At 50.9% G+C, this 26,361-nt stretch overlaps 1 protein-coding gene across 5 annotated transcripts in view; it reads left to right on the top strand.

Annotated features, from left to right (window-relative positions):
- PTPRE (protein tyrosine phosphatase receptor type E) overlaps positions 1 to 26,361 on the top strand; it is a 162,786-nt gene that overhangs the window by 41,584 nt on the left and 94,841 nt on the right. For 4 of the 5 annotated variants that reach the window (XM_029061305.2, XM_029061303.2, XM_029061306.2 and 1 more), the window contains exon 2: positions 19,693 to 19,799. The exons of the other annotated variant lie outside the window; for it this stretch is intronic. In XM_029061305.2, coding sequence (XP_028917138.1) covers positions 19,697 to 19,799 — 103 coding nt within the window. In that variant the 5' untranslated portion in view covers positions 19,693 to 19,696. The remainder of the gene's footprint in view (positions 1 to 19,692; positions 19,800 to 26,361) is intronic. 5 annotated transcript variants of the gene reach the window in all.

Genomic DNA, 26,361 nt, shown 5'->3' with positions numbered 1-26,361 from the left:
TCTCAGTTACCTACCTGTAAAATGGGGATTCAGTAAAAATAGTAATCATAGTATTTGTTAAACGCTTATTATGTGCCCAGCATTGTTCTAAACACTGATTCAATCCTACTCCCTCCTATTTAGACTGAGAGTCGCATGTGGGACAGAAACTGTCCCACCTGATAAAATTGTATGTACCCCAGTGCTTAGAACAATGCTTGGCACATATCAAGCGCTTAACAAGTACCGTAATTATTACCGTGTGCTGTGCGAAGCACTGCACCCAACCCTAGGAGGGAATTGGGCCAGGAGGGAATTGGACCCAGTCCCCGTTGCTCGGGAGGCTCACAGTTCATTCATTCCGTCGTATTTATTGAGCGCTCACTGTGTGCAGAGCACTGTACTAAGCTCTTGGGAGAGTATAATACGACAATAGACACGTTCCCTGCCCACAGCGAGCTTACAATCTAAAGTAATGAGCTTACAGTCCAGCGCTTAGAACAGTGCTTGGCGCATAAAAAGCGTTTAACAAATAGCATTAGTATTATCATAAAGGCACGCTCTAAGTGGGGAGAAGGGATTGGAGAGAGGCAAATGAGGAATAATGAAACATCTCCACCCACCGCAGACAAAACTCACCAAATCAAATCAGAATCACCAGGTTTTTGCGGGGGGGGGGGGGGGGGGGTGATGAAACCTTGCCACCCAACGCGGATAAAATTCACAAAATAAAAACAGAATCACCAGGTTTTGTGGAGGCGCCTCGCGGGGGGTGTGAGAGGAGCAGCTTGAATCCCAGCCCGGCGGGCCCGGACCATTAGACTGTGATTGGGAGGGGATCGTCTCTATCTGTTGCCAAATTGTCCATTCCAAGCGCTTAGTACAGTGCTCTGCACATAGGAAGCGCTCGATAAATAGTACTGAATGAACGAATGCTGGGATTGGGGGTCTCTCGGTGGCTGGAGGTCCGAGAGCACGTGGGAGCAGATTTTATCCCCGGCCCCGCGGGCCCGGAGCAGGTTGAGAGCGAGGAACCTCGGCAGCAGGAAGGAACGCGGCACAGCGTTTATCACAGTATCTGCTCATATTCGATTAGACCGTAAACCCGTCAAAGGGCAGGGACCGTCTCTATCTGTTACCGATTTGTCCATGCCAAGCGCTTAGTACAGTGCTCTGCACATAGTAGGCGCTCAATAAATACTATTGAATTAAATACTATTGAATGAATTCTCAGCAGGGATGGAAGGGTCCGAGTACTCGCGGGAGCGGGTTCTATCCCCGGCCCCCCGGGCCCGGAGCGTGACGAGCAGCACGGTGTAACGGATAAACCACGGGCCTGGAAGTCAGAAGGTCGTGGGTTCTAATTCCGGCTCTGTCGCTTATCTGCTCTGTGACCTTGGGCAAGTCACTTAACTCCTCTGTGCCTCAGTTCCCTCATCTGTAAAATGTGAGCCCCACCTGGGACACGGACTGCGTCCAACCCGATTTGTTTGTGTCTACCCCAGCGCTTCGTACAGTGCCTGGCACATAGTAAGCGTTTGACAGATACCATAATAATAATAATAATGCTGGGAGCGAGGACCCTTGGTAGCAGAAAGGAAGGTGGCGGTTACCCCGCTCTTTTCTCGGCAGGGATGGAGGGGTCTGAGAGCCTGTGGGAGCAACTTTTACCCCCGGCCCGACGGGCCGGGAACGTGCTGGGAGCAGGGATCCTCGGTAGCAGGAAGAAAGGGGGCGTTTTCTTTTCTGTGGCATTTGTTAAGTGCTTACTATGCGCAAAGCACCGTTCTGAGCGCTGGGGAGGATACAAGGTGATCATGTTGTCCCATGTGGGGCTCACGGTCTTAATGCCCATATTACAGATGGGGTAACTGAGGCCCAGAGACGTGAAGTGACTTGCCCAAAGTCACACAGTTGAGGCGCGGAGCCGGGATTTGAACCCATGGCCTCTGACTCCCCAGTCCGTGCTCTTGCCACTGAGCCACGCTGCTTCTCTACAGCACTGTCCTCGTCCGCTCAACCGTCTATCTCTTCATCACCCTATTTATTTTGTTTAATGAGCGGTACGTCGCCCTGATCCTATTTATTTGCTATTGTTTCAATGAGACGTTCTTCCCCTCGACTCTACTTCTCGCCGTCGTTCTCGTCCGTCCGTCTCCCCCGGTTAGACCGTGAGCCCGTCAGAGGGCGGGGACCGGCTCTATCTGTTGCCCATTTGTCCATTCCAAGCGCTTGGTACGGTGCTCCGCACATAGTAAGCGCTCAATAAATACTATTGAATGAATGAATGAGTGAGGAGGGCAGGAGAAACGTTTTAAGCGCCTGGCCGATCAGCCACAGTCCATCACCGGTGCCGCGACGGGCTATTCAGAGCGTCATTGCCCTGTTCTTAGGCTGTTCCATACCCCCAGTCTGGTGTTTAGTTTAACATCTCTCTCTCCCGCTAGAATATAAGCTCTTGGAGGGCAAGGATCAAGTCTCCCAACTCCATTTTTCCTCTCCCGAAAGTTGAGTTCAGTGCTCTGCACGCAGTAGGCTCCTTGAGAGGAGGGATCTTTGTTTACTAACTCCCTTGCATTCTCCCGAGCGCTCAGTACAGTGCTCTGCACGAGGTAGACTGTAAAATAAGCTGTAAGACGAGCAGGTAGCTTAGAGAAGCGGCGTGGCTCAGTGGAAAGAGCTCGGGCTGGGGATTCGGAGGTCATGGGTTCCAATCCCGGCTCTGCCACTTGGCAGCTGGGTGACTGTGGGCGAGTCGCTTCACTTCTCTGGGCCTTAGTTCCCTCATCTGTAAAATGGGGATGAAGACCGTGAGCCTCATGTGGGACAACCTCATTCCCCTGTATCTACCCCAGCGCTTAGGACGATGCACTGCACGTAGTAAGTGCTTAGCAAAAACCGACATTATTGTTACCTACTCACCCTATTATACTCTCCCACATAGCAGCATGGCCTGGTGGTAAGCCTGGTGTGGGCAAGGATTGTCTCTACTGCTTAATTGTACTTTCCAAGTGCTTAGTACAGTGCTCTGCACAAAGTGAGTTCTCAGTAAATACGACTGAATTTCTGAATAGCAGCAGCGTGGCTCGGTGGAATGAGCCCGGGTTTGGGAGTCAGAGGTCAAGGGTTCAAATCCCCGCTCAGCCATTCGTCAGCTGTGTGACTTCGGGCGAGTCACTTCACTTCTCTGTGCCTCAGTTACCCCATCTGTAAAATGGGGATTAAGACCGGGAGCCCCGTGTGGGACATCCTGATCACCTGGTTTCCCCCCCAGTGCTTAGAACAGTGCTGTGCACGTAGTAAGCGCTTAACAAGTGCCATCATTATTATCTATTATTAATTGAATTGAAAGAGCCTGGTCCTGGGAGTCAGAGGACCTGGGTTCTAATCCTGCCTCCACCACTTGTCCACTGTGGGACCTTGGGCAAGTCACCTAACTTCTCTGTGCTTCTGTTACCTCATCGGCAGAAATGAGGATTAAGACTGTGAGCCCCATGTGGGACATAGACTGTGGCTAATCTGATTAGTTTCTATTGAGCCCAGCGATTAATGAAGCACCTGGCACATAGTAAGGGCTTAACAAGTAGCATTAAAATAAAAATAAATGAAAAGAAGAACCAACGCAAGTGCTCAGTACAGTGCTCTCCATGCCTTAGGCCAAGCTTCTCGAGGGCTGGGATCTTGTCCACTGATCGCAGGAATGTCACGCTGTACTCTCCCAAGAGCTTCTTATACTGCTCCGCGCACAGTAGAGTGCTCGTAAATATAATTGATCGATTAATTATTGTACTCTCCCAACGATAATAATGACATTTGTTAAGCGCTTACCATGTGCTATGTTCTAAGTGCCGGGGAGGGTGCAAGCAGATCGGGTTGGACCCAGTTCCCTGTCCCACGCGGGGCTTCCGGTCTCAATCCCCATTTTACAGATGAGGTCACTGAGGCCCAGAAAAGTGAAATGACTTGCCCAAGGTCACGCAGCAGACGAGTGGCAGAGCCGGGATTAGAACCCGTGACTTTCTGACTCCGGGGCCTGCGCGCTCTCCGCTACACCCTGCCGCTTCCCTAGTGCGCGGGACAGTGCCTTTCCCAACTGTACAGGACGTGGTGCTTCCCAAGCACACAGCACAGTGCTCTGCACAGAGTAGGCTCTCAATAAGTACCACTGATGTATTGATTAACCACCGTCCAATGCCAGAACTCCTCTGGGCCATTTTAAGGAAGTGTTGGTATTTGTTTTATGCTCTCTGGGCAGGATATGTGTCCGCTGACTCGTTAGTAATAATAATAATAACAACGATGGCATTTTTAAGAGCTTACTACGAGCAAAGCCCTGTTCTAAGCGCTGGGGAGGATACAAGGTGATCAGGTTGTCCTAGGTGGGGCTCACAGCCTTAATGCCCATTTTACAGATGAGGTAACCGAGGCCCAAAGAAGTGGAGTGACTTGTCCAAAGTCACACAGCTGACAAGCGGCCGAGCCGGGATTTGAACCCATGAGCTGTGACTCCCCAGCCCGGGTTCTCTCCCCTGAGCCCCGCTGCTTCTGTTGTACTGGGCTCTCTGTTGTCCTGGACTCTCCCCAGCGCTTAGCACAGTGGCCTGCAGCGGAGCAAGCGCTTAATAAATCCCACCGAGTGGTGGATTGATTTCTCTTGTGGTCCCTGGGGCTGAAATCCCTCGCTTCAAACGAGCAGGTCTGGGGGAAATTTGTTATTTTGTTTTCCTGCGATTCTTCTTGCACAGTGATGACACCTTGTGGATGGCGTTGGGGAAGGCCGATGACCGCTTCTCGGGGGTTACTGATAAACCCAAATCTCCCCTTGCCGATATCCCAAATGATAATAATAAATAATCATAATAACAATATTTGTTAAGCGCTCACTCTGTGCTGAGCACTGTTCTAAATGCCGGGGTGGATACAAGGTGATCAGGATGTCCCACGTGGGGCTCACGGTTTTAATCTCCGTTTTACAGATGAGGGAACCGAGGTACAGAGAATAATAATCATAATGGTGGTATTTGTTAAGCGCTCACTGTGTGCTGAGCACTGTTCTGAGTGCCGGGGGGGATGCAAGGTGAGCAGGTTGTTCAACGTGGGGGTCACGGTTTTAATCCCCATTTTACAGATGAGGGAACCGAGGTACAGAGGATAATAATCATAATGGTGGTATGTGTTAAGCGCTTACTATGTGCAGAGCACTGTTCTAAGTGCCGGGGGGGGATACAAGGTGATCAGGTTGTCCCACATGGGAGTCACGGTTTTAATCCCCAATTTTACAGATGAGGGAACTGAGGCGCAGGGAAGTCAAGTGACTGGCCCACAGTCCCCCAGCTGACAAGGGGCAGAGCCGGGATTCGAACCCATGCCCTCTGACTCCCCAGCCCGGGCTCTTTCCACCGAGCCACGCCGCTCCTCGTCAGTGGGGGGAGAGTCTTCGTCTGCCCGTCGGAGGGCAGGGACCGTCTCCATCCGTTAGCGATTCCAAGCGCGTAGTCCGGTGCTCTGCACATAGTAAGCGCTCAATAAATACTATTGAATGGATGAATGAGGAGGGAGGGCGGTCCAGGCCCCGGGTGGGACGTGGGCCAGGGGTCGGCGGCGAAATAGATGCGATGGGGGCTCGGGGAGGAGGTCGGCGTTAGAGGAGCGGAGCGTGCGGGCCGGGAGGGAGAAGGAGAGAAGGGAGGTGAGGTCGGAGGGGGCCAGGGGATGGAGAACTTGGAAGCCCAGAGTGAGGACTTTCTGTTTTTCCAGGATGGAGTCGGTAGCCAAATTCCCTGCCCACGGTGAGCTCGCAGTTCAGGTGCTCCGCTCGCTCAGAGGCAGCCGACGCGCCCCTCGGAACCTGTTGTAAAATATATATATATATATATGTTGGTATTTGTTAAGCGCCTACTATGTGCCGAGCACCGTTCTAAGCGCTGGGGTGGACACAGGGGAATCAGGTCGTCCCACGTGGGGCTCGCAGTCTTCATCCCCATTTTACAGATGAGGTCACTGAGGGACCGAGAAGTGAAGTGACTTGCCCAAAGTCACACAGCCGACAAGTGGCCGGGCGGGGATTCGAACCCATGACCTCTGACTCCAAAGCCCGTGCCCTTTCCACTGAGCCACGCTGCTTCTCGTAAAAGCGGCGTCGCATGGTGGACCGTCCTCACAGCGCTTGGTGTAGTGGCTACAGCCCGGGGCTGGGACTCAGAGGGTCATGGGAGAAGAAGCGTGGCTCAGTGGAGAGAGCCCGGGCTTGGGAGTCGGAGGGCGTGGGTTCGTATCCCGCCTCTGCCCCTTGTCAGCTGGGGGACTGTGGGCAAGTCACCTCACTTCTCTGGGCCTCAGTTCCCTCATCTGGAAAATGGGGATTAACTGTGAGCCTCACGTGGGACAAACTGACGACCCTGTATCTCCCCCAGCGCTTAGAACGGCGCTCTGCACATAGTAAGCGCTTAACAAATACCAACGTTGTTAATCCTCGCTTCGCCTTCTTGACTGCTGTGTGACCTTGGGCGAGTCGCATCACTTCTCTGAGCCTCAGTTCCCTGTAAAATGGGGATGAAGACTGGGAGCCCCACATGGGACAACCTGATGACCTTGCGTCTACCCCAGCGCTTAGAGCGGTGCTCGGCACATAGTAAGCGCTTAGCAAATACCAGCATTATTATTCTCTCATCTGTAAAATGGGGATGGAGACTGTGAGCCCCACGCGGGACATGGACCGTGTCCTACCCCATTTGCTTGTTTCCACCCCAGCGCTTAGTACCGCTTAGTTCTTACCAGAGAAGCAGCGTGGCTCAGTGGAAAGAGCCCGGGCTTGGGAGTCGGAGGTCATGGGTTCGAATCCCGGCTCTGCCACTAGGCAGCTGTGTGACTGTGGGCGTCACTTCACTTCAATGTGCCTCAGTTCCCTCCTCTGGAAAATGGGGATGAAGACTGTGAGCCTCACGTGGGACAACCTGATTACCCTGTATCTACCCTAGTGCTTAGAACAGTGCTCTGCACATAGTAAGCGCTTAACAAATACCAACATTATTACTATTACCCCAGCGCTTAGAACAGTGCTCTGCACATAGTAAGCGCTTAACAAATACCAACATGATACAGTGCCTGGCACACAGCAAGCGCTGAACAAATACCACAGTCAGTTGTAGTCGGAGTAGTAAAGTGCTCTGCACACAGTAAGTGTTAGGCCCGGCTCTGCCATTTGTCTGCTGTGTGACCTTGGGCAAGCCACTTAACTTCTCTGCTCATCGGTAAAATGGGGATTAAGAGTGTGAGCCCTCTGTGGGACAGGGCCTCGTTCCAACCCAGTTATCTTTTATCTACTCCAGTGCATAGAACGTGTCTGGCCCATAGCCAGTGCTTTTAACAAATGCCATTATTATAATAATAATAATTAATAACAATAATAGTAAACACTATTGGTTATAATAATGTTGGTATTTGTTAAGCACTTACTATGTGCAGAGCACTGTTCTAAGCGCTGGGGGGGATACAGGGTAATCAGGTTGTCCCACGTGGGGCTCACAATCTTCATCCCCATTTTACAGATGAGGGAACCGAGGCACCGAGAAGTGAAGTGACTTGCCCACAGTCACACAGCTGACGAGTGGCCGAGCCGGGATACGAACCCATGACCTCCGACTCCCAAGCCCGGGCTCTTTCCGCTGAGCCACGCTGCTTTTCTATGGTTGTGCGACAGTTACATGAATAAGCGGGACAGTAATTGTGGCATTTGTAAGCCCTTACTATAATAATAATAACGATGGCATTTGTTAAGCGCTTACTATGTGCCAAGCACTGTTCTAAGCAGTGGGGGATACAAGGTCATCAGGCTGTCCCGCGTGGGGCTCACAGTCCTAATCCCCATTCTACAGATGTGCTTCTCTGAGGCACAGAGGAGGTAAGTGACTTGCCCAAGGTCACACGGATAACAGGTGCCTGGCACCACGTTCTGCACACAGAGCAGCAACATGGCTTAGTGGGTAGAGCCAGGCCTGGGAGCTATAACAGTAATATTTGTTAAGCCCTTACTATGTGCAAAGCACTGTTCTAAGCGCCGGGGGTGATACAAGGTGATCAAGTTGTCCCACGTGGGGCTCCCGGTCTTCATCCCCATTTTCCAGATGAGGTCACTGAGGCCCAGAGAAGTTAAGTAACTCGCCCAAAGTCACACAGCTGACAAGCGGCGGAGCCGGGATCCGAACCCGTGACCTCTGACTCCCGAGCCCGGGCTCTTTCCACTGAGCCACGCCGCTAATCCCGGCTCCGCCAGTTGCCCGCTGCGTGACCTCGGGCAAGTCACTTCATCCTCAGTTACCCCGTCTACAAAATGGGGTTTAGGACTGTGAGCTGAACTGCGAGCCCTCGATGGGCAGGGGGACTATGTCTGTTCCTTGTTATACCGTGCTCTCCCCAGCCCTTGGTCAAGTGCTCCGCACACAGTAAACGCTCAGTAAATACCGCTGCCGAATGACTTGCGGAGTAGATTTCCAGAGGATGTTAACTCCCCTGGGTAAAGGTCACTCCCTGGGAACTGCATGAGTCGGTGGGTGTCACTCCTCCAATGGAATCGCCGTCCTCGCCGTGACGGTGACGGCCGGGGGGAGTGACGGCAACACCTGGACCCCGAGGGACGGGAACCCCACCTTCTGAAGCACCTTCTTAGAGAAGCAGCGTGGCTCGGTGAATGCCCTCCCTCCTCACATCTGCCAGACAATCACCCTTCCCATCTTCCGAGTCTTATTAAATTCCCATCTCCCAAAGACCTTCCTCTATAATCCTCTCATTTTTCATTCATTCAATAGTATTCCTTGAGCGCTTACTATAATAATGTTGGTATTTATTAAGCGCTTACTATGTGCCGAGCACTGTTCTAAGCGCTGGGGTAGACACGGGGGAATCGGGTGGTCCCACGTGGGGCTCACCGTCTTCATCCCCATTTTACAGATGAGGGAACTGAGGCACGGAGAAGTGAAGTGACTCGCCCACAGTCACACAGCCGACGAGTGGCAGAGCTGGGATTCGAACTCATGAGCCCTGACTCCAAAGCCCGTGCTCTTTCCACTGAGCCACGCTGCTATGGGCAGAGCACTGGACTAAGCGCTTGGGATGGACAAATGGGTAACAGGTAGAGCCGGTCCCCGCCCTCTGACGGGCTCACCGTCTAATCGGGGGAGACGGACGGACGAGAACGATGGCGAGAAATGGAGTCGAGGGGAAGAACGTCTCCTAAAAACGATGGCAAATAGAATCAGGGTGATGTACGTCTCATTAAACAAGATAAGTGGGGTGATGAAGATCTATACCGTCGAGCGGACGAGTACGGCGCCGAGGGGGTGGGACGGGAGAGGGGGAGGAGCGGGGGGAAAGGGGGGAGAAGAGGGTTTAGCTGCGCAGAGGTGAAGGGGGGGGGGTAGAGGGGGAGCAGAGGGAAAAAGCGGGAACCCCTATTCTCACTCCACTCCCATCACCCTTCTACTTAGATCTCTATTCTTTGAGCACTTGATATTCATCCCACCCTCCTCCCCCGAGCACTTGTGTCTCCCCCCGATAGATTGTAAGCCCCTCTGGGGTAGAGAACATATTTGTTTGTTAAAATGATAATGTTGGTATTTGTTAAGCGCTTACCAGGCGCCAAGCACTGTTCTAAGCGCTGGGTGAGATGCAAGGTAATCAGGATGTCCCACTTGGGGCTCACAGTCTTAATCCCCATTTTACAGTTGAGGTCACTGAGGCACCGAGAAATCAAGCGCTAGATAATAATAATGATGATGATGATGATGATGTTTGTTAAGCGCTCACTATGTGGAAAGCACTGTTCTAAGCGCTGGGGTGGATACAAGGTGATCAGGTTGTCCCACGTGGGGCTCACAGTCTTAATCCCCATTTTACAGGTGAGGTAAATGAGGCCCAGAGAAGTGAAGTCACTTGCCCAAAGTCACACAGCTGACAGGTGGCGGAGGGGGATTCGAACCCATGACCTCGGACTCCTAAGCCCATGCCCTCTCCACCGAGCCACGCTGCTATCTGTGGCATTCGTTAAGCACTTATTACGTGACAGGCACTGTACTAAGTGGTGGGGTAGGTACGACCTGGTCAGGTTGGACGCAGTCCGTGTCCCACACGAGGCTCACAGCTTTCTCCCCCGTTTTACAGATGAGGTAACTGAGGCACAGAGAAGTTGGGTTGACTTGTCCAAGGTCATACAACAGACGGGTGGCGAGCTGGTATTCGAACTCAGATCCTCTGACTCCCTGGCCCGGGCTATTTCCACAAGGCCACGCTGTTTCTCCAAATTTACCATATCTACATGTCTCCCCAATCTGCTGTTTTGTACTCTCCCAAGCATTTAGTACAGCGCTCTGCACATAGTAAATGCTCAGTAAATGCCCTTGATTGATTACGAACTTAGTGTCACTCAAACTGTACTTGCTTTTCATTCATTCATTTACTAGAAGCAGCGTGACTCAGTGGCAAGAGCCCGGGCTCGGGAGTCAGAGGTCATGGGTTCTGATCCCGGCTCCGTCTCTTGTCAGCCGTGTGACTTTGGGCAAGTCACTTAACCTCTCTGGGCCTGACTTACCTCATCTGTAAAATGGAGATTAAGACCGTGAGCCCCACGTGGGACAACCTGATCACCATGTATCCACCCCAGCGCTTAGATCGGTGCTACGCACATACTAAGCCTTAACAAATGCCATCATTATTATTGTAATTAAGCGCTTACTGTGCGCAGAGCACTGTACTGAATGCTTGGGAGAATACAATAAAACAATAAGAAGAGAAGCAGCATGGCTTAGTGGAAAGAGCCTGGGCTTGGGAGTCAGAAGACGTGGGTTCTAATCCTGGCTCCACCAATTGTCCTCTGTGTGACGTTGGGCAAGACACTTCACTTCTCTGTGCCTCAGTTACCTCTTCTGGAAAATGGGGATTAAGACTGTGAGCCCTGTGTGAGCCCCGCTTAGAGCAGTGCTTGTGTATATATTTTTATTACCCTATTTCTTTTGTTAATGAGATGTCCATCCCCTTGATTCTATTTATTGCTATTGTTTTTGTCTGTCTCCCCCGATTAGACTGTAAACCCATTCATGGGCAGGGATTGTCTCTATCTGTTGCCGAATTGTACATTCCAAGCGCTTAATACAGTGCTCTGCACATAGTAAGCGCTCAATAAATACTATCGAATGAATGAATGCATGCTTGGCACATAGTAAGCGCTTAACCAATACCGTAATCTTTATTATTATTAATAAACGGGCACATTCCCTGCCCACGACGAGCTTGCGGTCTAGAGGGGGGAGACAGACATCGATACAAATAAATAAAATGACAGCTGTGGACACAAGTGCCGTGGGGCCGGGAGGGGGGGAGAGCAAAGGGAACGAGTCCGGGCGACGCAGAAGGGAGGGGGAGATGAGGAAAAGGGGGGCTTAGTCAGGGAAGGCCTCTTGGAGGAGAGGATAAAACTTTGAAGGCGGGGGGGAGAGTCAATGTCTGTGGGATTTGAGGGAGGAGGGCGTTGCAGGGCAGAGGCAGGACGAGGGCCAGGGGTCGACGGCGGGACGGGCGAGATCGAGCCCAGTGAGGAGGCGAGCGGCGGCGGAGGAGCGGAGCGCGCGGGCTGCGATGGAGAAGGAGAGAAGGGAAGGGAGGTAGGAGGGGGCCGGGGGATGGACGGCTTTCAAGCTGATGGTGCGGTTGGTACCATACGCTCAGATCGGACACAGTCAGTATCCCACTTAGGGCTCCCAGGCCAAGAGGAAGGGAGAACAGCAATCTTAACCCCATTCCATAATGAATAATTATGATACTTGTTCTGCCCTTACTATGTGCCAAGCAATGTTCTCCGCCCTGAGGTAGATACCAGTTAATCAGGTTGGACGCAGTCCCCGTCCCACATGGGAGTCACACAGTGGTAGCTCAGCAGAAAGAGCCCGGGCTTGGGAGTCAGAGGTCATGGGTTCTAATCCCGGCTCTGCCCCTTGTCAGCTGTGTGACTGTGGGCAAGTCTCTTCACTTCTCTGGGCCTCAGTTCCCTCATCTGTAAAATGGGGATTAAGACTGTGAGCCTCTTATGAGACAACTTGATTACCCTGTATCTACCCCAGTGCTTAGAACAGTGCTCTGCACACAGTAAGTGCTTAACAAATACCAACATTATTATTATTATTATTATTTTATGGAGGAGGTCACTGAGGCCCACGGAAGTGAAGCGACTTACCCAAGGTCACCCGGCAGACACGTGGCGGAGCCGGGATTGGAATCCAGGTCCTTTGACTACCGGTCCCGTGCGCCACCCATTAGGCCACGTTGCTTCTTTTTCCCCGGACACCGCCAGCCACATTTCGTGCGTCCGCGGGATACCCGTACGCTATCGGAAACGTCGGGTGCCTGGCAGCGGTGGAACGTTCCTCCAACTCTAATTCATGCGAGCCCAAAGCACGATGTAAATAATAGTTATGGTATTTAAGCGCTTACTATGTGCCAAGCACCGTTCTAAATAAGCTTGGATACTCCAGTCTACCCCTCCAAAGTGGATTTTTGATGGAGGTCTTTGTGTCTTGCTATCTGTCGCTGGCTTCGTGCCCTTAATTATAAGGGAAAATGGCTAATTCTCCTAGAGAGGCGTATTAGTTAGAGGCTTCTAAAAGGTGGAACAATTAGGGCAGAGAATATGTGCCTTGGGGTTAAAAGTGGAATTGAGTTGCTGACAGTGTTGAAGCAGGATTACTCTCCTAAGAGCGTGAGAGGGGATAGGTTGAAAAGAGGCATCTAGAGGCCGCTACCCTTTGATTTCAGCCCCACAGAGAGAAAATCGCTTCTTAAAAAGGAGTATTTCCACCACAGACATTATTGAAAACGGGCAGGATTTTAATCCTCAGTGGATTTTGGGACCATTTCACTCCCCACTGTAAACTTGTTGATGATGTTGGTATTTGTTAAGCGCTTACTCTGTGCAGAGCACTGTTCTAAGCGCTGGGGGAGATACAGGGTCATCAGGTTGTCCCACGTGGGGCTCACAGTTAATCCCCATTTTCCAGATGAGGTAACTGAGGCACAGAGAAGTGAAGTGACTCGCCCGCAGTCACACAGCTGACAAGTGGCGGAGCCGGGATTCGAACCCATGACCTCTGACTCCCAAGCCTGGGCTCTTGCCACTGAGGTGGGGGACTTGTCCAACCGACTCTGTTCTGTTGTACTCTCCCAAGCGCCTAGTACAGGGCTCTGCTCCCAGGAAGCTCCCTCCGCTCCTTCCCCGTCTCTTCCCCTCCCCTCAGCACTGTGCTCATTTGTATATATTTTTATTACCCTATTAATTTTGTTAATGAGATGTACATCCCCTTAATTCTATTTATTGTGATTAAGATGTCTTGTTTTTGTCCGTCTCCCCCGATTAGACTGTAAACCCGTCAATGGGCGGGGATTGTCTTCATCTGTTGCCGATTTGTACATTCCAAGCGCTTAGTACAGTGCTCTGCACATAGTAAGCGCTCAGTAAATAGTGTTGAAAGAAAAAGAAAAGGAAGCGCTCAGTAAGTGCCACTGATTGATGATGAGCTGATTGCCCGGCTCGGCAAGCCCAGGCCTGATAAGAGCAGCAGTAATCTGAAGCCGGGGGTGGCCATTCAACGTTAAGTGTGTGGAGAGAGAAAGAAAACTTAACAATAATAATAATAATAATTATGGTATTTGTTAAGCGCTTACTATGTGCCAAGCACTGTTCTAAACGCTGGGGTAGATACAAGGGAATCAGGTTGTCCCACATTGGGCTCACAGTCTTCATCCCCATTTTCCAGATGAGGTAACTGAGGCCCAAGGAAGTGAAGTGACTTGCCCAGGGTCACACAGCAGACAAGTGGCGGAGCGGAATTAGAACCCACGACCTCTGACTCCCAAGCCCGGGCTCTTTCCACTGAGCCACGCTGGGGAACAATCTCCATTTAACCCACACCAGCCCCACAGGAAGTCAGGGCCTAGTGACTAGAGCCCGGGCCTGGGAGTCAGAAGGTCATGGGTTCTAATCCTGAATCCGCCACTCGTCCGCTGCGTGACCTAGGGCAAGTCACTTTACTTCTCTGGTCCTCGGTTACTTCATCTGTAAAATGGGGATGAAGAATGTGAGCCTCATGTGGGACAGGGACTGCGTCCAACGTGATTAACTTGTATCTACCCCAGTGCTTGGAATAGAACTTGGCATCTAGAAAGTGCTTAACAAATACCATAATTATTATTATAAATTAAATATTAGTAATTATGTCTATTAACGCCTGTGTCCCCCTGTAGACTGTAAGTTTGTTGAGGGCAGGAAACATGTTACAGATGCTCTCGTATTGTACTCTCCCAAGTGCAGCGTGGGAAGCAGCACGGCCTAGTGGCTGGAGCCGAGGCCTGGGAGTCAGAAGGACCTGGGTTCTAATGCCGGCTCCATCACTTGTCTCCTGTGTGACCTTGGGCAAGCCACTTTTCTTCTCTGGGCCTCAGTTACCTCATCTGTAAAATGGGGATGAAGACTGTAAGCCCCCTCTGGCAACATGGACTGTGTCCAACCTGATTACCTCTCCCTGCTCCAGCACTTAGAGCAGTGCCTGGCACACAGTAAGCGCTTAAAAAATATCATAGAGAAAAAACCCAACAGGCTTGGGACAGCGCCTCTGCGAGAAACAGCGTGGCTCAGTGGAAAGAGCCCGGGCTTGGGAGTCAGAGGTCGCGGGTTCTAATCCTGGCTCCGCCACTTGTCAGCTGTGTGACTTTGGGCAAGTCATTTCACTTCTCTGGTCCTCAGTTCCCTCATCTGTAAAATGGGGATTATTCATTCATTCAATAGTATTTATTGAGCGCTTACTATGTGCAGAGCACTGGACTAAGCGCTTGGAATGGACAAGTCGGTAACAGATGGAGACGGTCCCTGCCGTTTGACGGGCTTCCGGTCTAATCGGGGGAGACGGACAGACGAGACAGTGGCAGTAAATAGAATCGAGGGCATGAACATCTCATTAAAACAATAGCAAATAAATAGAATCAAGGTGATGTACATCTCATTAACAAAATAAATAGGGTAATGACAAAATAAATAGGGTAATTACATCTGTGAGCCCCACGTGGGGCAACCTGATGACCTTGTAACCTCTCCAGCGCTTAGGACAGTGCTTGGCACATACTAAGCGCTCAACAAATACCAACATTATTATTATAGAGTCAGCTCTCAAGTGCTCAATAAATATGATTGATTGAATGAATGAGTAAATACCATTGATGAGGATAACAAGCATCCTAAACTGAGCTCTGCGCACAACAGGTGCTCTGAACAGTGCTCTGTAGGGGAAGCAGCGTGGCCTAGTGGATTGAGCCCGGGCCTGGGAGCCAGAGGACCAGGGCTCTAATCCCGGCTCCACCTCTTGTCTGCTGTGTGACCTTGGGCAAGTCACTTCACTTCTCGGGGGCCTCAGTTCCCTCATCTGTACGATGGGTATGAAGACTGTGAGCCCCGTGTGGGACAGGGACCGTGTCCAACCCGATTAGCTTGTATCTACCCCAGGGCTTAGAATGGTGCTTGACACATAGCAAGTGCTTAAATGCCATCATTTTTTTTTTCTCTGCACAACGAGGATTCCCAAGAACAGTGCTCTGCATCTAGTAGCGGCTCACGTGGTGGCTGCATGGGGAAGCAGCGTGGCTCAGCGGAACGAGCCTGGGCTTCGGAGTCAGAGGTCATGGGTTCGACTCCCGGCTCTGCCACTTGTCAGCTGTTTGACTGTGGGCGAGTCACTTCACTTCTCTGTGCCTCAGTTACCTCATCTGGAAAATGGGGATTAAGTGTGAGCCTCATGTGGGACGACCTGATGACCCTGTATCTACCTCAGCGCTTAGAACAGTGCTCTGCACCTAGGAAGCGCTTAACAAATACCAACATGATTATAAATAGCGTTTTATAAATGAGTAGATGGGTCATTCTCCTCCGAGAGGCCTTCCCAGATTAAGCCCCCCTTTTCCTCATCTCCCACTCCCTTCGCGTCGCCCGGACTTGCTCCCTTTGCTCTTCCCTGCTCCCAGCCCCACACCACTCATGTCCATATCTGTCATTTTATTTATTTGCATGGATATCTGCTCCTCCCGTCCCCATCGCCCCGACTCCTTCCCTCTGCTCTACCCCCCTCCCGCCCCACAGCACTTGTGCATATTTGAACATATCTATAATTCTATTTGTTTCATTAATGATGTGTATATATCTATAATTCTATTTACTTCTATCGATGCTATTGATGCCCGTTTACTTGTTTCGATGTCTCTCTCCCCCCGTCTAGACTGTGAGCCCGTTGTGGGCAGGGATGTTGCCGAATTGTACTTGCCAAGTGCTCAGTACAGTGCTCAGCACACAGTAAGCGCTCGATAAATACGATTGAATGAACGAATGAATGTTGTTCAAACACACTGTGAGGTTTGTGCTACAGCTGCGTCCGCCTCTACAGACGGGGACCTGGTGAGACACGCGGCAGCCCCAGCCGCGCGACCGACACAAAGTTGTGTTGTTCTCTCTTTTAAAGCATCGTCATCATCATTAATGTGGTATTTGTTAAGCATTTACCAAGTGCCAGGCCCTCTATTAAGCGCTGGGGTAGAAATAAGCCAATTGGGTTAATCCCCATTTTATAGATAATAATATCTAATTAATAATAACAATGGTATTTATTAAGAGCTATGTGCCAAGCACTGCTCTAAGCGCCGGGGTAGTTACTAGGTAATCAGGTTGCCCCACGTGGGGCTCACAGTCAGTCATTCATTCAATTGTATTTACTGAGCGCTTACTGTGTGCAGAGCACTGTACTAAGCGCTTGGAAAGTACAGTTCGGCCACAGATAGAGAAAATCCCTACCCACAACGGGCTCACAGTCTAGAAGGGGGGAGACAGACAACAAAACAAAACAAGTAGACGGGCATCGATAGTGTCAAAATAGATCAATAGAATTATAGATATAAACGCATCATCAATAAAATAAATAGAATAGTAAATATGTCCAAATATGCACAAGTGCTGTGGGGAGGGGAAGGGGGGAGAGCAGAGGGAGGGAGTCGGGGGGAGGGGAGGAGGAGCAGAGGGAAAGGGGGGGCTCAGTCTGGGAAGGCCTCCTGGAGGAGGTGAGCTCTCAGTAGGGCTTTGAAGAGGGAAAGAGAGTGAGTTTGGTGGAGGTGACATTACCCTATTTATTTTGTTAATGAGATGTACATCACCCTGATTTTATTTATTTGCTATTGTTTTAATGAGATGTTCTTCCCCTCGATTCTATTTATTGCCATCATTCTCGTCTCCCCCGATTAGACCGGAAGCCCGTCAAAGGGCAGGGACTGTCTCTATCTGTTACCCATTTGTCCATTCCAAGCGCTTAGTCCAGTGCTCTGCACATAGTAAGCGCTCAATAAATACTATTGTGAATGAATGAATGAATTCCAGGACAGCGGGAGGACGTGGGCCAGGAGTCGACAGCGGGACTGGCGGGAACGAGGCCCAGTAAGGAGGTGAGCGGCAGAGGAGCGGATTTTACAGATGAGGTCCCTGAGGCTCAGAGAAGTGAAGTGTCTTGCCCGAAGTCACACAGCAGACAAGTGTGGAGTTGGGATTAGAACCCATGACCTTCTGACTCCCAGGCCCGGGCTCTATCCACTACACCACGCTGCTTCCTGTATTTGTTAAGCACTTAATATGTGCCGGGCACTGTACTAAATGTTGAGGTAGACACAAGTTAGTCACGATGGATTCAGTCCCTGGGGGTTCAAAGTCTTCATTCCCATTTTTTCCAGCGGAGGGAAATGAGGCCCAGAGAATAAGCTCGCTGAGGGCCCGGAATGTGTCGGTTTATTGTTATATTGTACTCTCCCTCGGGGCGTTCAGTGCTCTGCACACAATAAGTGCTCAATAAATGATTGAATGAATGAATAAAAAGGGAAGTGCCTTGCCTTTGGTCACTGGGGGGAAAAGTCGTGGAGCCGGGATTAGAATCCAGGTCCTTTGGCCTCCCAGGCTGCTTCTCGTCTTCCGCCTCGTCCTTGTCATTTTGTGGCGTTTGTCAATCTTTACTCTTTCAAACTACGGATGCATCCACCAATCAGTAGTACTTATTAGGCTCCTATTTACTGTGCGACCACCTTACTGAGTGTCAGGGAGTTGGTAGACACGCTCTCTGCCCAGGCAGAGCTTAACAGTCGTCCGGCGCAGAGCGCTGTACTAAGCGCTTGTGGTTTAGTGGAAAGAGCCTGGGCTTGGGAGTCAGATGACGTGGGTTCTAAATCCCGGTTCTGCCACCTGTCTGCTCTGTGACCTTGGGCAAGCCAATAAACTTCCTTGTGCCTCAGTTCCCTCATCCGTAAAATGGGGATGAAGACTGTGAGCCCCACGTGGGATAATCTGATGACCTTGTATCTACCCCAGCGCTTAGAACAGCGCTCTGCGCATAGTAAGCGCTTAACATACACCTTCATTATTAGAGAAGCAGCGTGGCTCAGTGGAAAGAGCCTGGGCTTCGGAGTCGTAGCTCATGGGTTCGAATCCCGGCTCCGCCACTTGTCAGCTGTGTGACTGTGGGCGAGTCACTTCACTTCTCTGTGCCTCAGTGACCTCATCTGGAAAATGGGAATGAAGACTGTGAGCCTCGTGTGGGACAACCTGATGACCCCGTATCTCCCCCAGCGCTTAGAACAGTGCTCTGCACATAGTAAGCGCTTAACAAATACCAACATTATTATTATTATTATTATGTCCCCATGTAGGGGCTCACGGTCTCAATCCCCATTTTACAGATGAGGGAATTGAGGACCAGAGAAATGAAGTGAGTTGCCCAAGTTCACACAGCAGACAAGACAGTAAGCCCATGATGGGCAGGGATTGTCTCTCTTCATTGCTGTATTGTACGTTCCAAGCGCTTAGTACAGTGCTCAGCACATAATAAGCACTCAATAAATAACGATTGAATGAAGTGGCGGAGGCAGGATTAGAACCCACGACTGTGGGCGAGTCACTTCACTTCTCTGGGCCTCAGTGACCTCATCTGGAAAATGGGGATTAACTGTGAGCCTCACGTGGGACGACCTGATGACCCTGTATCTCCCCCAGCGCTTAGAACAGTGCTCGGCACATAGTAAGCGCTTAAATGCCAACATTATTATTAGTATTTATTGAGCGCTTACTATGTGCAGAGCACTGTACTAATCGCTTGGAATGGACAAATCGGCAACAGATAGAGACAGTCCCTGCCCTTTGACGAGCTCACAGTCTAATCGGGGGAGACAGACAGACAAAAACTACAGCAATAAATAGAATCAAGGGGACGGACATCTCATTAAAACAATAGCAAATAAATAGAATCAAGGTGACGTACATCTCATGAACAAAATATCACAGCCACAGCCCCCGACCTCCGCCAGTCCTGGTGGAGCGTGGCCCAGGCCGGCCTCCCGGCCTCCCGGCCTCCCGGCCTCCCGGCCTCGGCTCCTCGGCTGGCTCATCAGGCCGGAGGGGACCCGGCTAGGCCCGAGAAGATCCCAAATGGTGCCCGCCTGACCGGTTGCCTCCTCGAAGCCCGCCGCCCTCCCCTGCCCGCTTCTCGCCCCGCGCTCTCAGGAAAGCGGGGCTGCCCGAGTCTGTGCCCCCGCTGATGCCCCCCACTCGGTCCGGCGGCCCGCGGTCGAAGCGTTGACGCCTGCCTCTCTCGTGTTGCCTTCCAGAGCCATGATGGAACCCGTGGGCCGCCTTCCGGCCGTCTTCATTAGTTTCTGCCTCGCGGGGACGTCGTGGGGCAATGAGACGTCGGAATCGAGTAATTGCACGACGAGTAAGGAGACCCCTCACCCGTCCCGGTTGATCCGCAAATCCTCCAAACTAGCACACCTCCCCCCTTCGAAGGCCTACTGAGAACTCACCTCCTCCAGGAGGCCTTCCCAGACTGAGCCCTCTCTCTCCCTCTGCTCCTCCTCCCCTCCCCATCGCCCCGACTCCCTCCCCCTGCTCTACCTCCCTCCCCACCCCACAGCACTCGAATTTACGTGTACATATTTCTCATTCTATTTATATATATATTTTTTATGGTATTTGTTAAGCGCTTACTCTGTGCCAAGCACTGTTCTAAGCACTGGGGTAGATACAAGGTGATCAGGTTGTCCGACTTGGGGCTCACAGTCTTCATCCCAGTTTTACAGATGAAGAAACTGAGGCACAGAAAATGAAGCCACTTGCCCAAAGTCACCCAGCTGACAAGCGATGGAGTCGGGATTAGAACCCAGAGAATCTCAGAGAAGCAGCGTGGCTCAGTGGAAAGAGCCCGGGCTTGGGAGTCAGAGGTTATGGGTTCTAATCCCGGCTCCGCCGCTTGTCAGCTGTGTGACTTGGGGCAAGTCACTTCACTTCTCTGGGCCTCAGTTACCTCATCTGTAAAGCGGGGATTGATTGGGAGCCCCACATGGGACAACCTGATCACCTTGTATCCCCTAGTGCTTATTTATTTTACTAATGATGTGTATACATCTATAATTCTATGTATTTATATTGATGCTATTGATGCCTGTTTATTTGTATTGATGTCGGTCTCCCCACTTCTAGACCTGAGCCCATTGCGGGCAGGGATTGTCTCTCATTTGTTGCTGAACTGTACTTTCCAAGCGCTTAGTACAGTGGTCTATGTATATCTATGCGTATATATTCATTCATTCCATAGTATTTATTGAGCGCTTACTGTGTGCACAGCACTGTACTAAGTGCTTGGAAAGTACCATCTGTGATTCTATTTATCTCGATGATACCGATGCCCGACTACTTGTTTTGTTTTGTTGTCTGTGTCCCCCTTTTACACTGTGAGCCTGTTGGGCAAGGGTTGTCTCTATCTGTTGCCGAAGTGTACATTCCAAGTCCTTAGTACGGTACACTGCACACAGTAAGCGCTCCATAAATACGATTGAATGAGTGCTCTGCACATAGTAGGCGCTCAAGAAATATGATGGAAAGAATTGAATGCGTGAATCCCCTCCCCGGCCCCAGCCCTGTGAGAGGAGGCCTGGCCTAGGCCAGGCGGCTCCTGAAGAAACACCCTTGTGGAAGGCCCATCTCCTCCATGAGGCCTTCCCTGACTAAGCCTCCTTTCCTCTTCTCCCACTCCCTTCTGCGTCGCCCTGACTCGCTCCCTTTACTCATCCCCCTCCCCCAGCCCCACACCACTCATGTCCATAGCGATCATTTATTTATTTCTTTGTATTAACGTCTGGTCTCCCCCTCTAGACTGTAGGCTCATCGCGGGAAGGGACTATTCCTGTTATATTTTTATATTATACTCTCCCGAGCGCTTAGTACAATGCTCTGCACACAATAAGTGCTCAATAAATACCGTTGACTGACACCTTCACAGCCCCTCAGCACTTATGCACACATACTACTAATAATAATAGTTATAGTATTTGTTCATTCATTCAATAGTATTTATTGAGCGCTTACTATGTGCAGAGCACTGTACTAAGCGCTTGGAATGGACAGATCGGCAACAGATAGAGACGGTCCCTGCCCGTTGACGGGCTTACAGTCTTAAGCCCTTCTATGTGCCAAGCACTGTTCTAAGCTCCAGGGTAGATCCAAGGCAATCAGGTTGTCCCACGTGGGGCTCACGGTCGGAATCCCCATTTTCGAGATGAGGGAACCGAGGCCCAGAGAAGTGAAGTGACTTGCCCCAGGTCACACAGCAGACAAGTGGCTGGGCCAGGATTAAAACTCACATCCTCTGACTTCCAAGCCTGGCCTCTTGCCACTAGGCTGCTTATTGGTAAAGTGTTTTAATGTCTGTCTCCGCTGCTAGATCATCAACTCCTCGATGGGGGCGGGAATTGTATTTATTAGCTATCATGATCTCTCAAGTGTTAATAATAATAATAATGGTATTTGTTAAGCGCTTACTAAGTGCCGAGCACTGTTCTAAGTGCTGTGTTCAGAACAGTGCTCTGCACATGCTTGGCAGGAAGCTCCTTGAGGGCGAGGACTGTGTCTAGTAACTCTAGTGCTCAGTACAGTGCTCCACACTCAGTTGACTGCCGGTTCCAGAGAAGCTGCATGCCTTGGAGGCCAGAGCCCGGGCTTAGGAATCAGAAGGTCATGGGTTCTAATCCCACCTCCGCCGCTTGTCTGCTGTGTGACCTTGGGCAAGTCACTTCACTTCTCTGGGTCTCGGTTACCTCATCTGGAAAATGGGGATTGAGATTGTGAGCCCCACCTGCGACAGGGACTGGGTCCAACCCGATTTGCTTATATCCACCCCAGCGCTCAGTACAGTGCCTGGCACATAGTTAAGTGCTTAACAAATACCATAATAATAATAATAATTGAGGGCAGGGATCATTCATTCATTCAATCATATCTATTGAGCACTTAATGTGTGCAGAGCACTGTAATAATAATAATAATAATAATGTTGGTATTTGTTCAGCGCTTACTATGTGCAGAGCACTGTTCTAAGCGCTGGGGTAGACACAGGGGAATCAGGTTGTCCCACATGGGGTTCACAGTCTTAGTCCCCATTTTACAGATGAGGTAACTGAGGCACAGAGAAGTGAAGTGACTTGCCCACAGTCACACAGTTGACAAGTGGCAGAGCCGGGATTTGAACTCATGACCTCTGACTCCAAAGCCCGGGCTCTTTCCACTGAGCCACACCGCTTCTCTTACTGTACTGAGCGCTTATGCCTACTGATTCGACAGTAGTCTCTTAAATGCTCGGTCCAGTGGCATGCAGGCTGTTGGCTGTAAGCTTCTTGTGGGCAGTGAACATTTCTGCCGTCTCTGTTCTTCTCCACTAAACACTTAGTACAGTGTTCAGTCCACAGTGAACCGGAAGCCCCGCCACATTGTGCTGCGTACGGCGGGCACTCAATAGATGGTATTTCATTTGGTTTTAGTATATAATAATAATAATGATGATGGTATTTGTTAAGCGCTTACTAGGTGCCAAGCACTGTTCTACATATATCTCTCTCTCTCTATATCTAGCTAGTGTTCCTTTATTCATTCAATAGTATTTATTAAGTGCTTACTGTGTGCAGTGTACTGTAGTAAGCGCTTGGGAAAGTACAGTACAAAGATAAAGAGTGACATTCCCTGCCCACAGTGAGTTTACAGTCTCAGGGGGATTGGAGGGGATACAGACATCAATACAAATAAATAAAATGACAGATATAGGCATAAGTGCCGTGGGGCGGGGAGGTGGGGGAAGAGCAAAGGGAGCAAGTCCGGGCGACGCAGAAGGGAATGGGAGACGAGGAAAAGGGGGGCTTAGTCAGGGAAGGCCTCTCGGAGGAGGTGGGCCTTCAATAAGGCTTTGAAGAGGGGGAGGGTCGCTGCCTGTGGGATTAGAGGAGGGAGGGCGTTCCAGGTCAGAGGCAGGACACGGGCCAGGGTCCGGCGGTGAGACGGGCGAGATGGAGGCCCGGTGAGAAGGTCGGCAGCACTGGAGGAGCAAAGTATGCAGGCTGGGCTTTAGGAGAAGTGCTCTCCCAAGCACTTGGTACAGTCCTTTCTAAACAATAAGCGTTCATTAAGTACCAGCGGGTTGAGAGAATTTCCTGCCCAAAGTGGAAAGCTTTCCCCACATCCAGACAAGGCAGCCAGGGAATGTCTCCGTTTTTTGTTACACCGTACTCCCCCAAGCTTTTATTACAGTGCTCCACAAGTAGTACGTGCTCAATACTAGTGAATGAATTGTGTGAGGGAGGGAGCCGGCGGGGAGGAGTATCTGTTCGATTCAGGGCCGGATGGGCAACCACCGGAGGTTCTCGAGGAGCGGGGGAACGTGGACCGACTCGTTTTGTAGCAGAAGTGGTGGATTGGAACCCACGTCCTCTGACTTCCCTAAATAAGTAGAGAGCAGCAAGAACCTAAGGGCTAAGGGAAGCTGTGGGGTCGATCCCACTCGGGTTTGGGGAATCAATCTGGGAAGACTTCCTGGAGGGTGGGGAGAGTCCAGCAGGGCTTGGCAGATGGCAGAGCGGGGGCAACCGGACACCGGCAGATATAGAAGGGCGAGGTCCAGCTGTGGCGGGCGATTGAGGTTTTTGGCACCAGAGACAAACCCATGGCTCCTTTTTCGTGCTGATTATCGACTGCCATTCGTGAGCCTCTTGGAGCACAGTAAATGAAAAGGGCTCAAGGTTTTCCTCGCGGAAGCCAAAGAGAGGAGGCTTCATTCACAGTGATTGGATGAGAATTAAACAAATATCAATCAGTACATATCAAAAAGAGTCCCTTTATAGATAGTTCTCGGGGATCAGAATAACCCCGTTATCTACCCAGTGCTTAAAATGTTGCTTGGCACGTGGCAAGTGCCGGGGAAATACTGTGATTATTTTTATGACTGTCATCCCTTTCTTGTCCTTTTTTTATGGTATTTGCTAAGCGCTTACTATGTGCCATTCACTGTCCTAGAAGCTGGGGTAGATTCGAGGTCGTCAGGTTGGACACAGTCAGTGATGTCCTGCCTGGGGCTCACACCCTTAATCCCCATTTTACAGATGAAGGAACCGAGGTCAAGAGAAGTGAAGTGACTTGTTCAAGGTCACACACACCTTCCGACTCCCAGGCCTGGGTTCTAGCCATTGGGCGACACCGTCCCAGCTTTCCTGCTCCCAGAAAACTTCCACTGTGCCTTGGGATCCTCGGGGGTTGTGGACGGTTGTGGGGGGTAAACTCCTTTGCCAAGGTCAGGGTGACCAAGTGGGTGTCTACTAACTCGCTTGCCCAAGGTCACGCGGCAGACAAGTGGCGGAGCCGGGATTGGAACCCACATCCTCTGACTCCCAAGCCCGGGCTCTTTCCACTCTCCACATCGCTTAGTACAGTGCACAACAGAAGCAGCATAGAGAAGCAGCGTGGCTCAGTGAAAAGAGCACGTGGGATCGGAGGTCATGGGTTCAAATCCCAGTTCAGCCGCTTGTCAACTGTGTGACTTTGGGCAAGACACTTCACCTCTCTGTGCCTCAGTTACCTCATCTGTAAAATGGGGGTGAAGTCTGTGAGCCCCACGTGGGACAACCTCATCACTTTGTATCTTCCCCAGCGCTTAGAACAGTGCTTGGTACATAGTGAGCGCTTAACAAATGCCATAATTATTATTTATCAGGGTGTACCTGCTGGAGCCGGGCTCAGAGGGCATCCGGGCCCGGGGGCAGGGCCGGGCATCGCATTCATTGGGTGCTCAACAAATACCACTCCTCTTACTGCTACGACTAAATTCCGTGTTAATAATAATAATAATAATAATAATAATGTTGGTATTAATAATAATGTTGGTATTTGTTAAGCGCTTACTATGTGCCGAGCACTGTTCTAAGCGCTGGGGTAGACACAGGGGAATCGGGCTGTCCCACGTGGGGCTCACAGTCTCAATCCCCATTTTACAGATGAGGGAACTGAGGCCCAGAGAAGTGAAGTGACTCGCCCACAGTCACACAGCTGACAAGTGGCAGAGCTGGGATTCGAACCCATGACCTCTGACTCCAAAGCCCGTGCTCTTTCCACTGAGCCACGCTGCATCTCCGGATGAGGGAAAGCCCAGAGAAGTGAGGTGACTCGCCCACAGTCACACAGCTGACAAGTGGCAGAGCTGGGATTCCCAAACGATTGCAAACGGGACATCGAATCCAAAGGGGCTCAGGAAGCTCCGGCTCCGGGATAGCAGAGGACGATCTTTACAAGCCCTGCGGGCTAATCAAATCACTCTGGAACCTCCTTGAGGGTGGGCATCAGGTTTACTAACTTTTTGATTAAAATAGTATTTATTAAGCGCTTACTACGTGCCAGACACTGTACTGAGCGATCGTTTCCATCTGAGCTAATCAGGTTGGACACAGTCCATGTCCCTCGTGAGGCTCACGGTCTTCGTCCCCATTTAACAGATGAGGGAAACTGAGGCATGGAGACGAGAGGAGACTGGGCCAAGGTCACACGGCCGACACATGACAGCACGGGAATTGGAACCCAGGTCCCAGGCCTGTGCTCTCTCCACTGGGCCATGCTGCTTCTCCGTGACTATTAGAAACAGCGTGGCTCAGTGGAAAGAGCACGGGCTTTGGAGTCAGAGGTCATGGGTTCGAATGCCGGCTCTGCCACTTGTCAGCTGTGTGACTGTGGGCAAGTCACTTCACTTCTCTGGGCCTCAGTTACCTATTCTGTAAAATGGGGATTAAGACTGTGAGCGCCACGTAGGACAACCCGATTCCCCTGTGTCTACCCCAGCGCTTAGAACAGTGCTCGGCACATAGTAAGCGCTTAACGAATACCAACATCATTATTATTACTAACTCACTGGACTCTCTCTAATGCTCAGTACAGTGCTCTAGAACGTGAGCCCGTTGCTGGGCAGAGATGTT

This window comes from Ornithorhynchus anatinus, chromosome 3 (assembly GCF_004115215.2).
Source record: "Ornithorhynchus anatinus isolate Pmale09 chromosome 3, mOrnAna1.pri.v4, whole genome shotgun sequence".
In the NCBI taxonomy this organism is placed as follows: domain Eukaryota; kingdom Metazoa; phylum Chordata; class Mammalia; order Monotremata; family Ornithorhynchidae; genus Ornithorhynchus; species Ornithorhynchus anatinus.
This window is presented reverse-complemented; position numbering and strand designations above follow the sequence as displayed.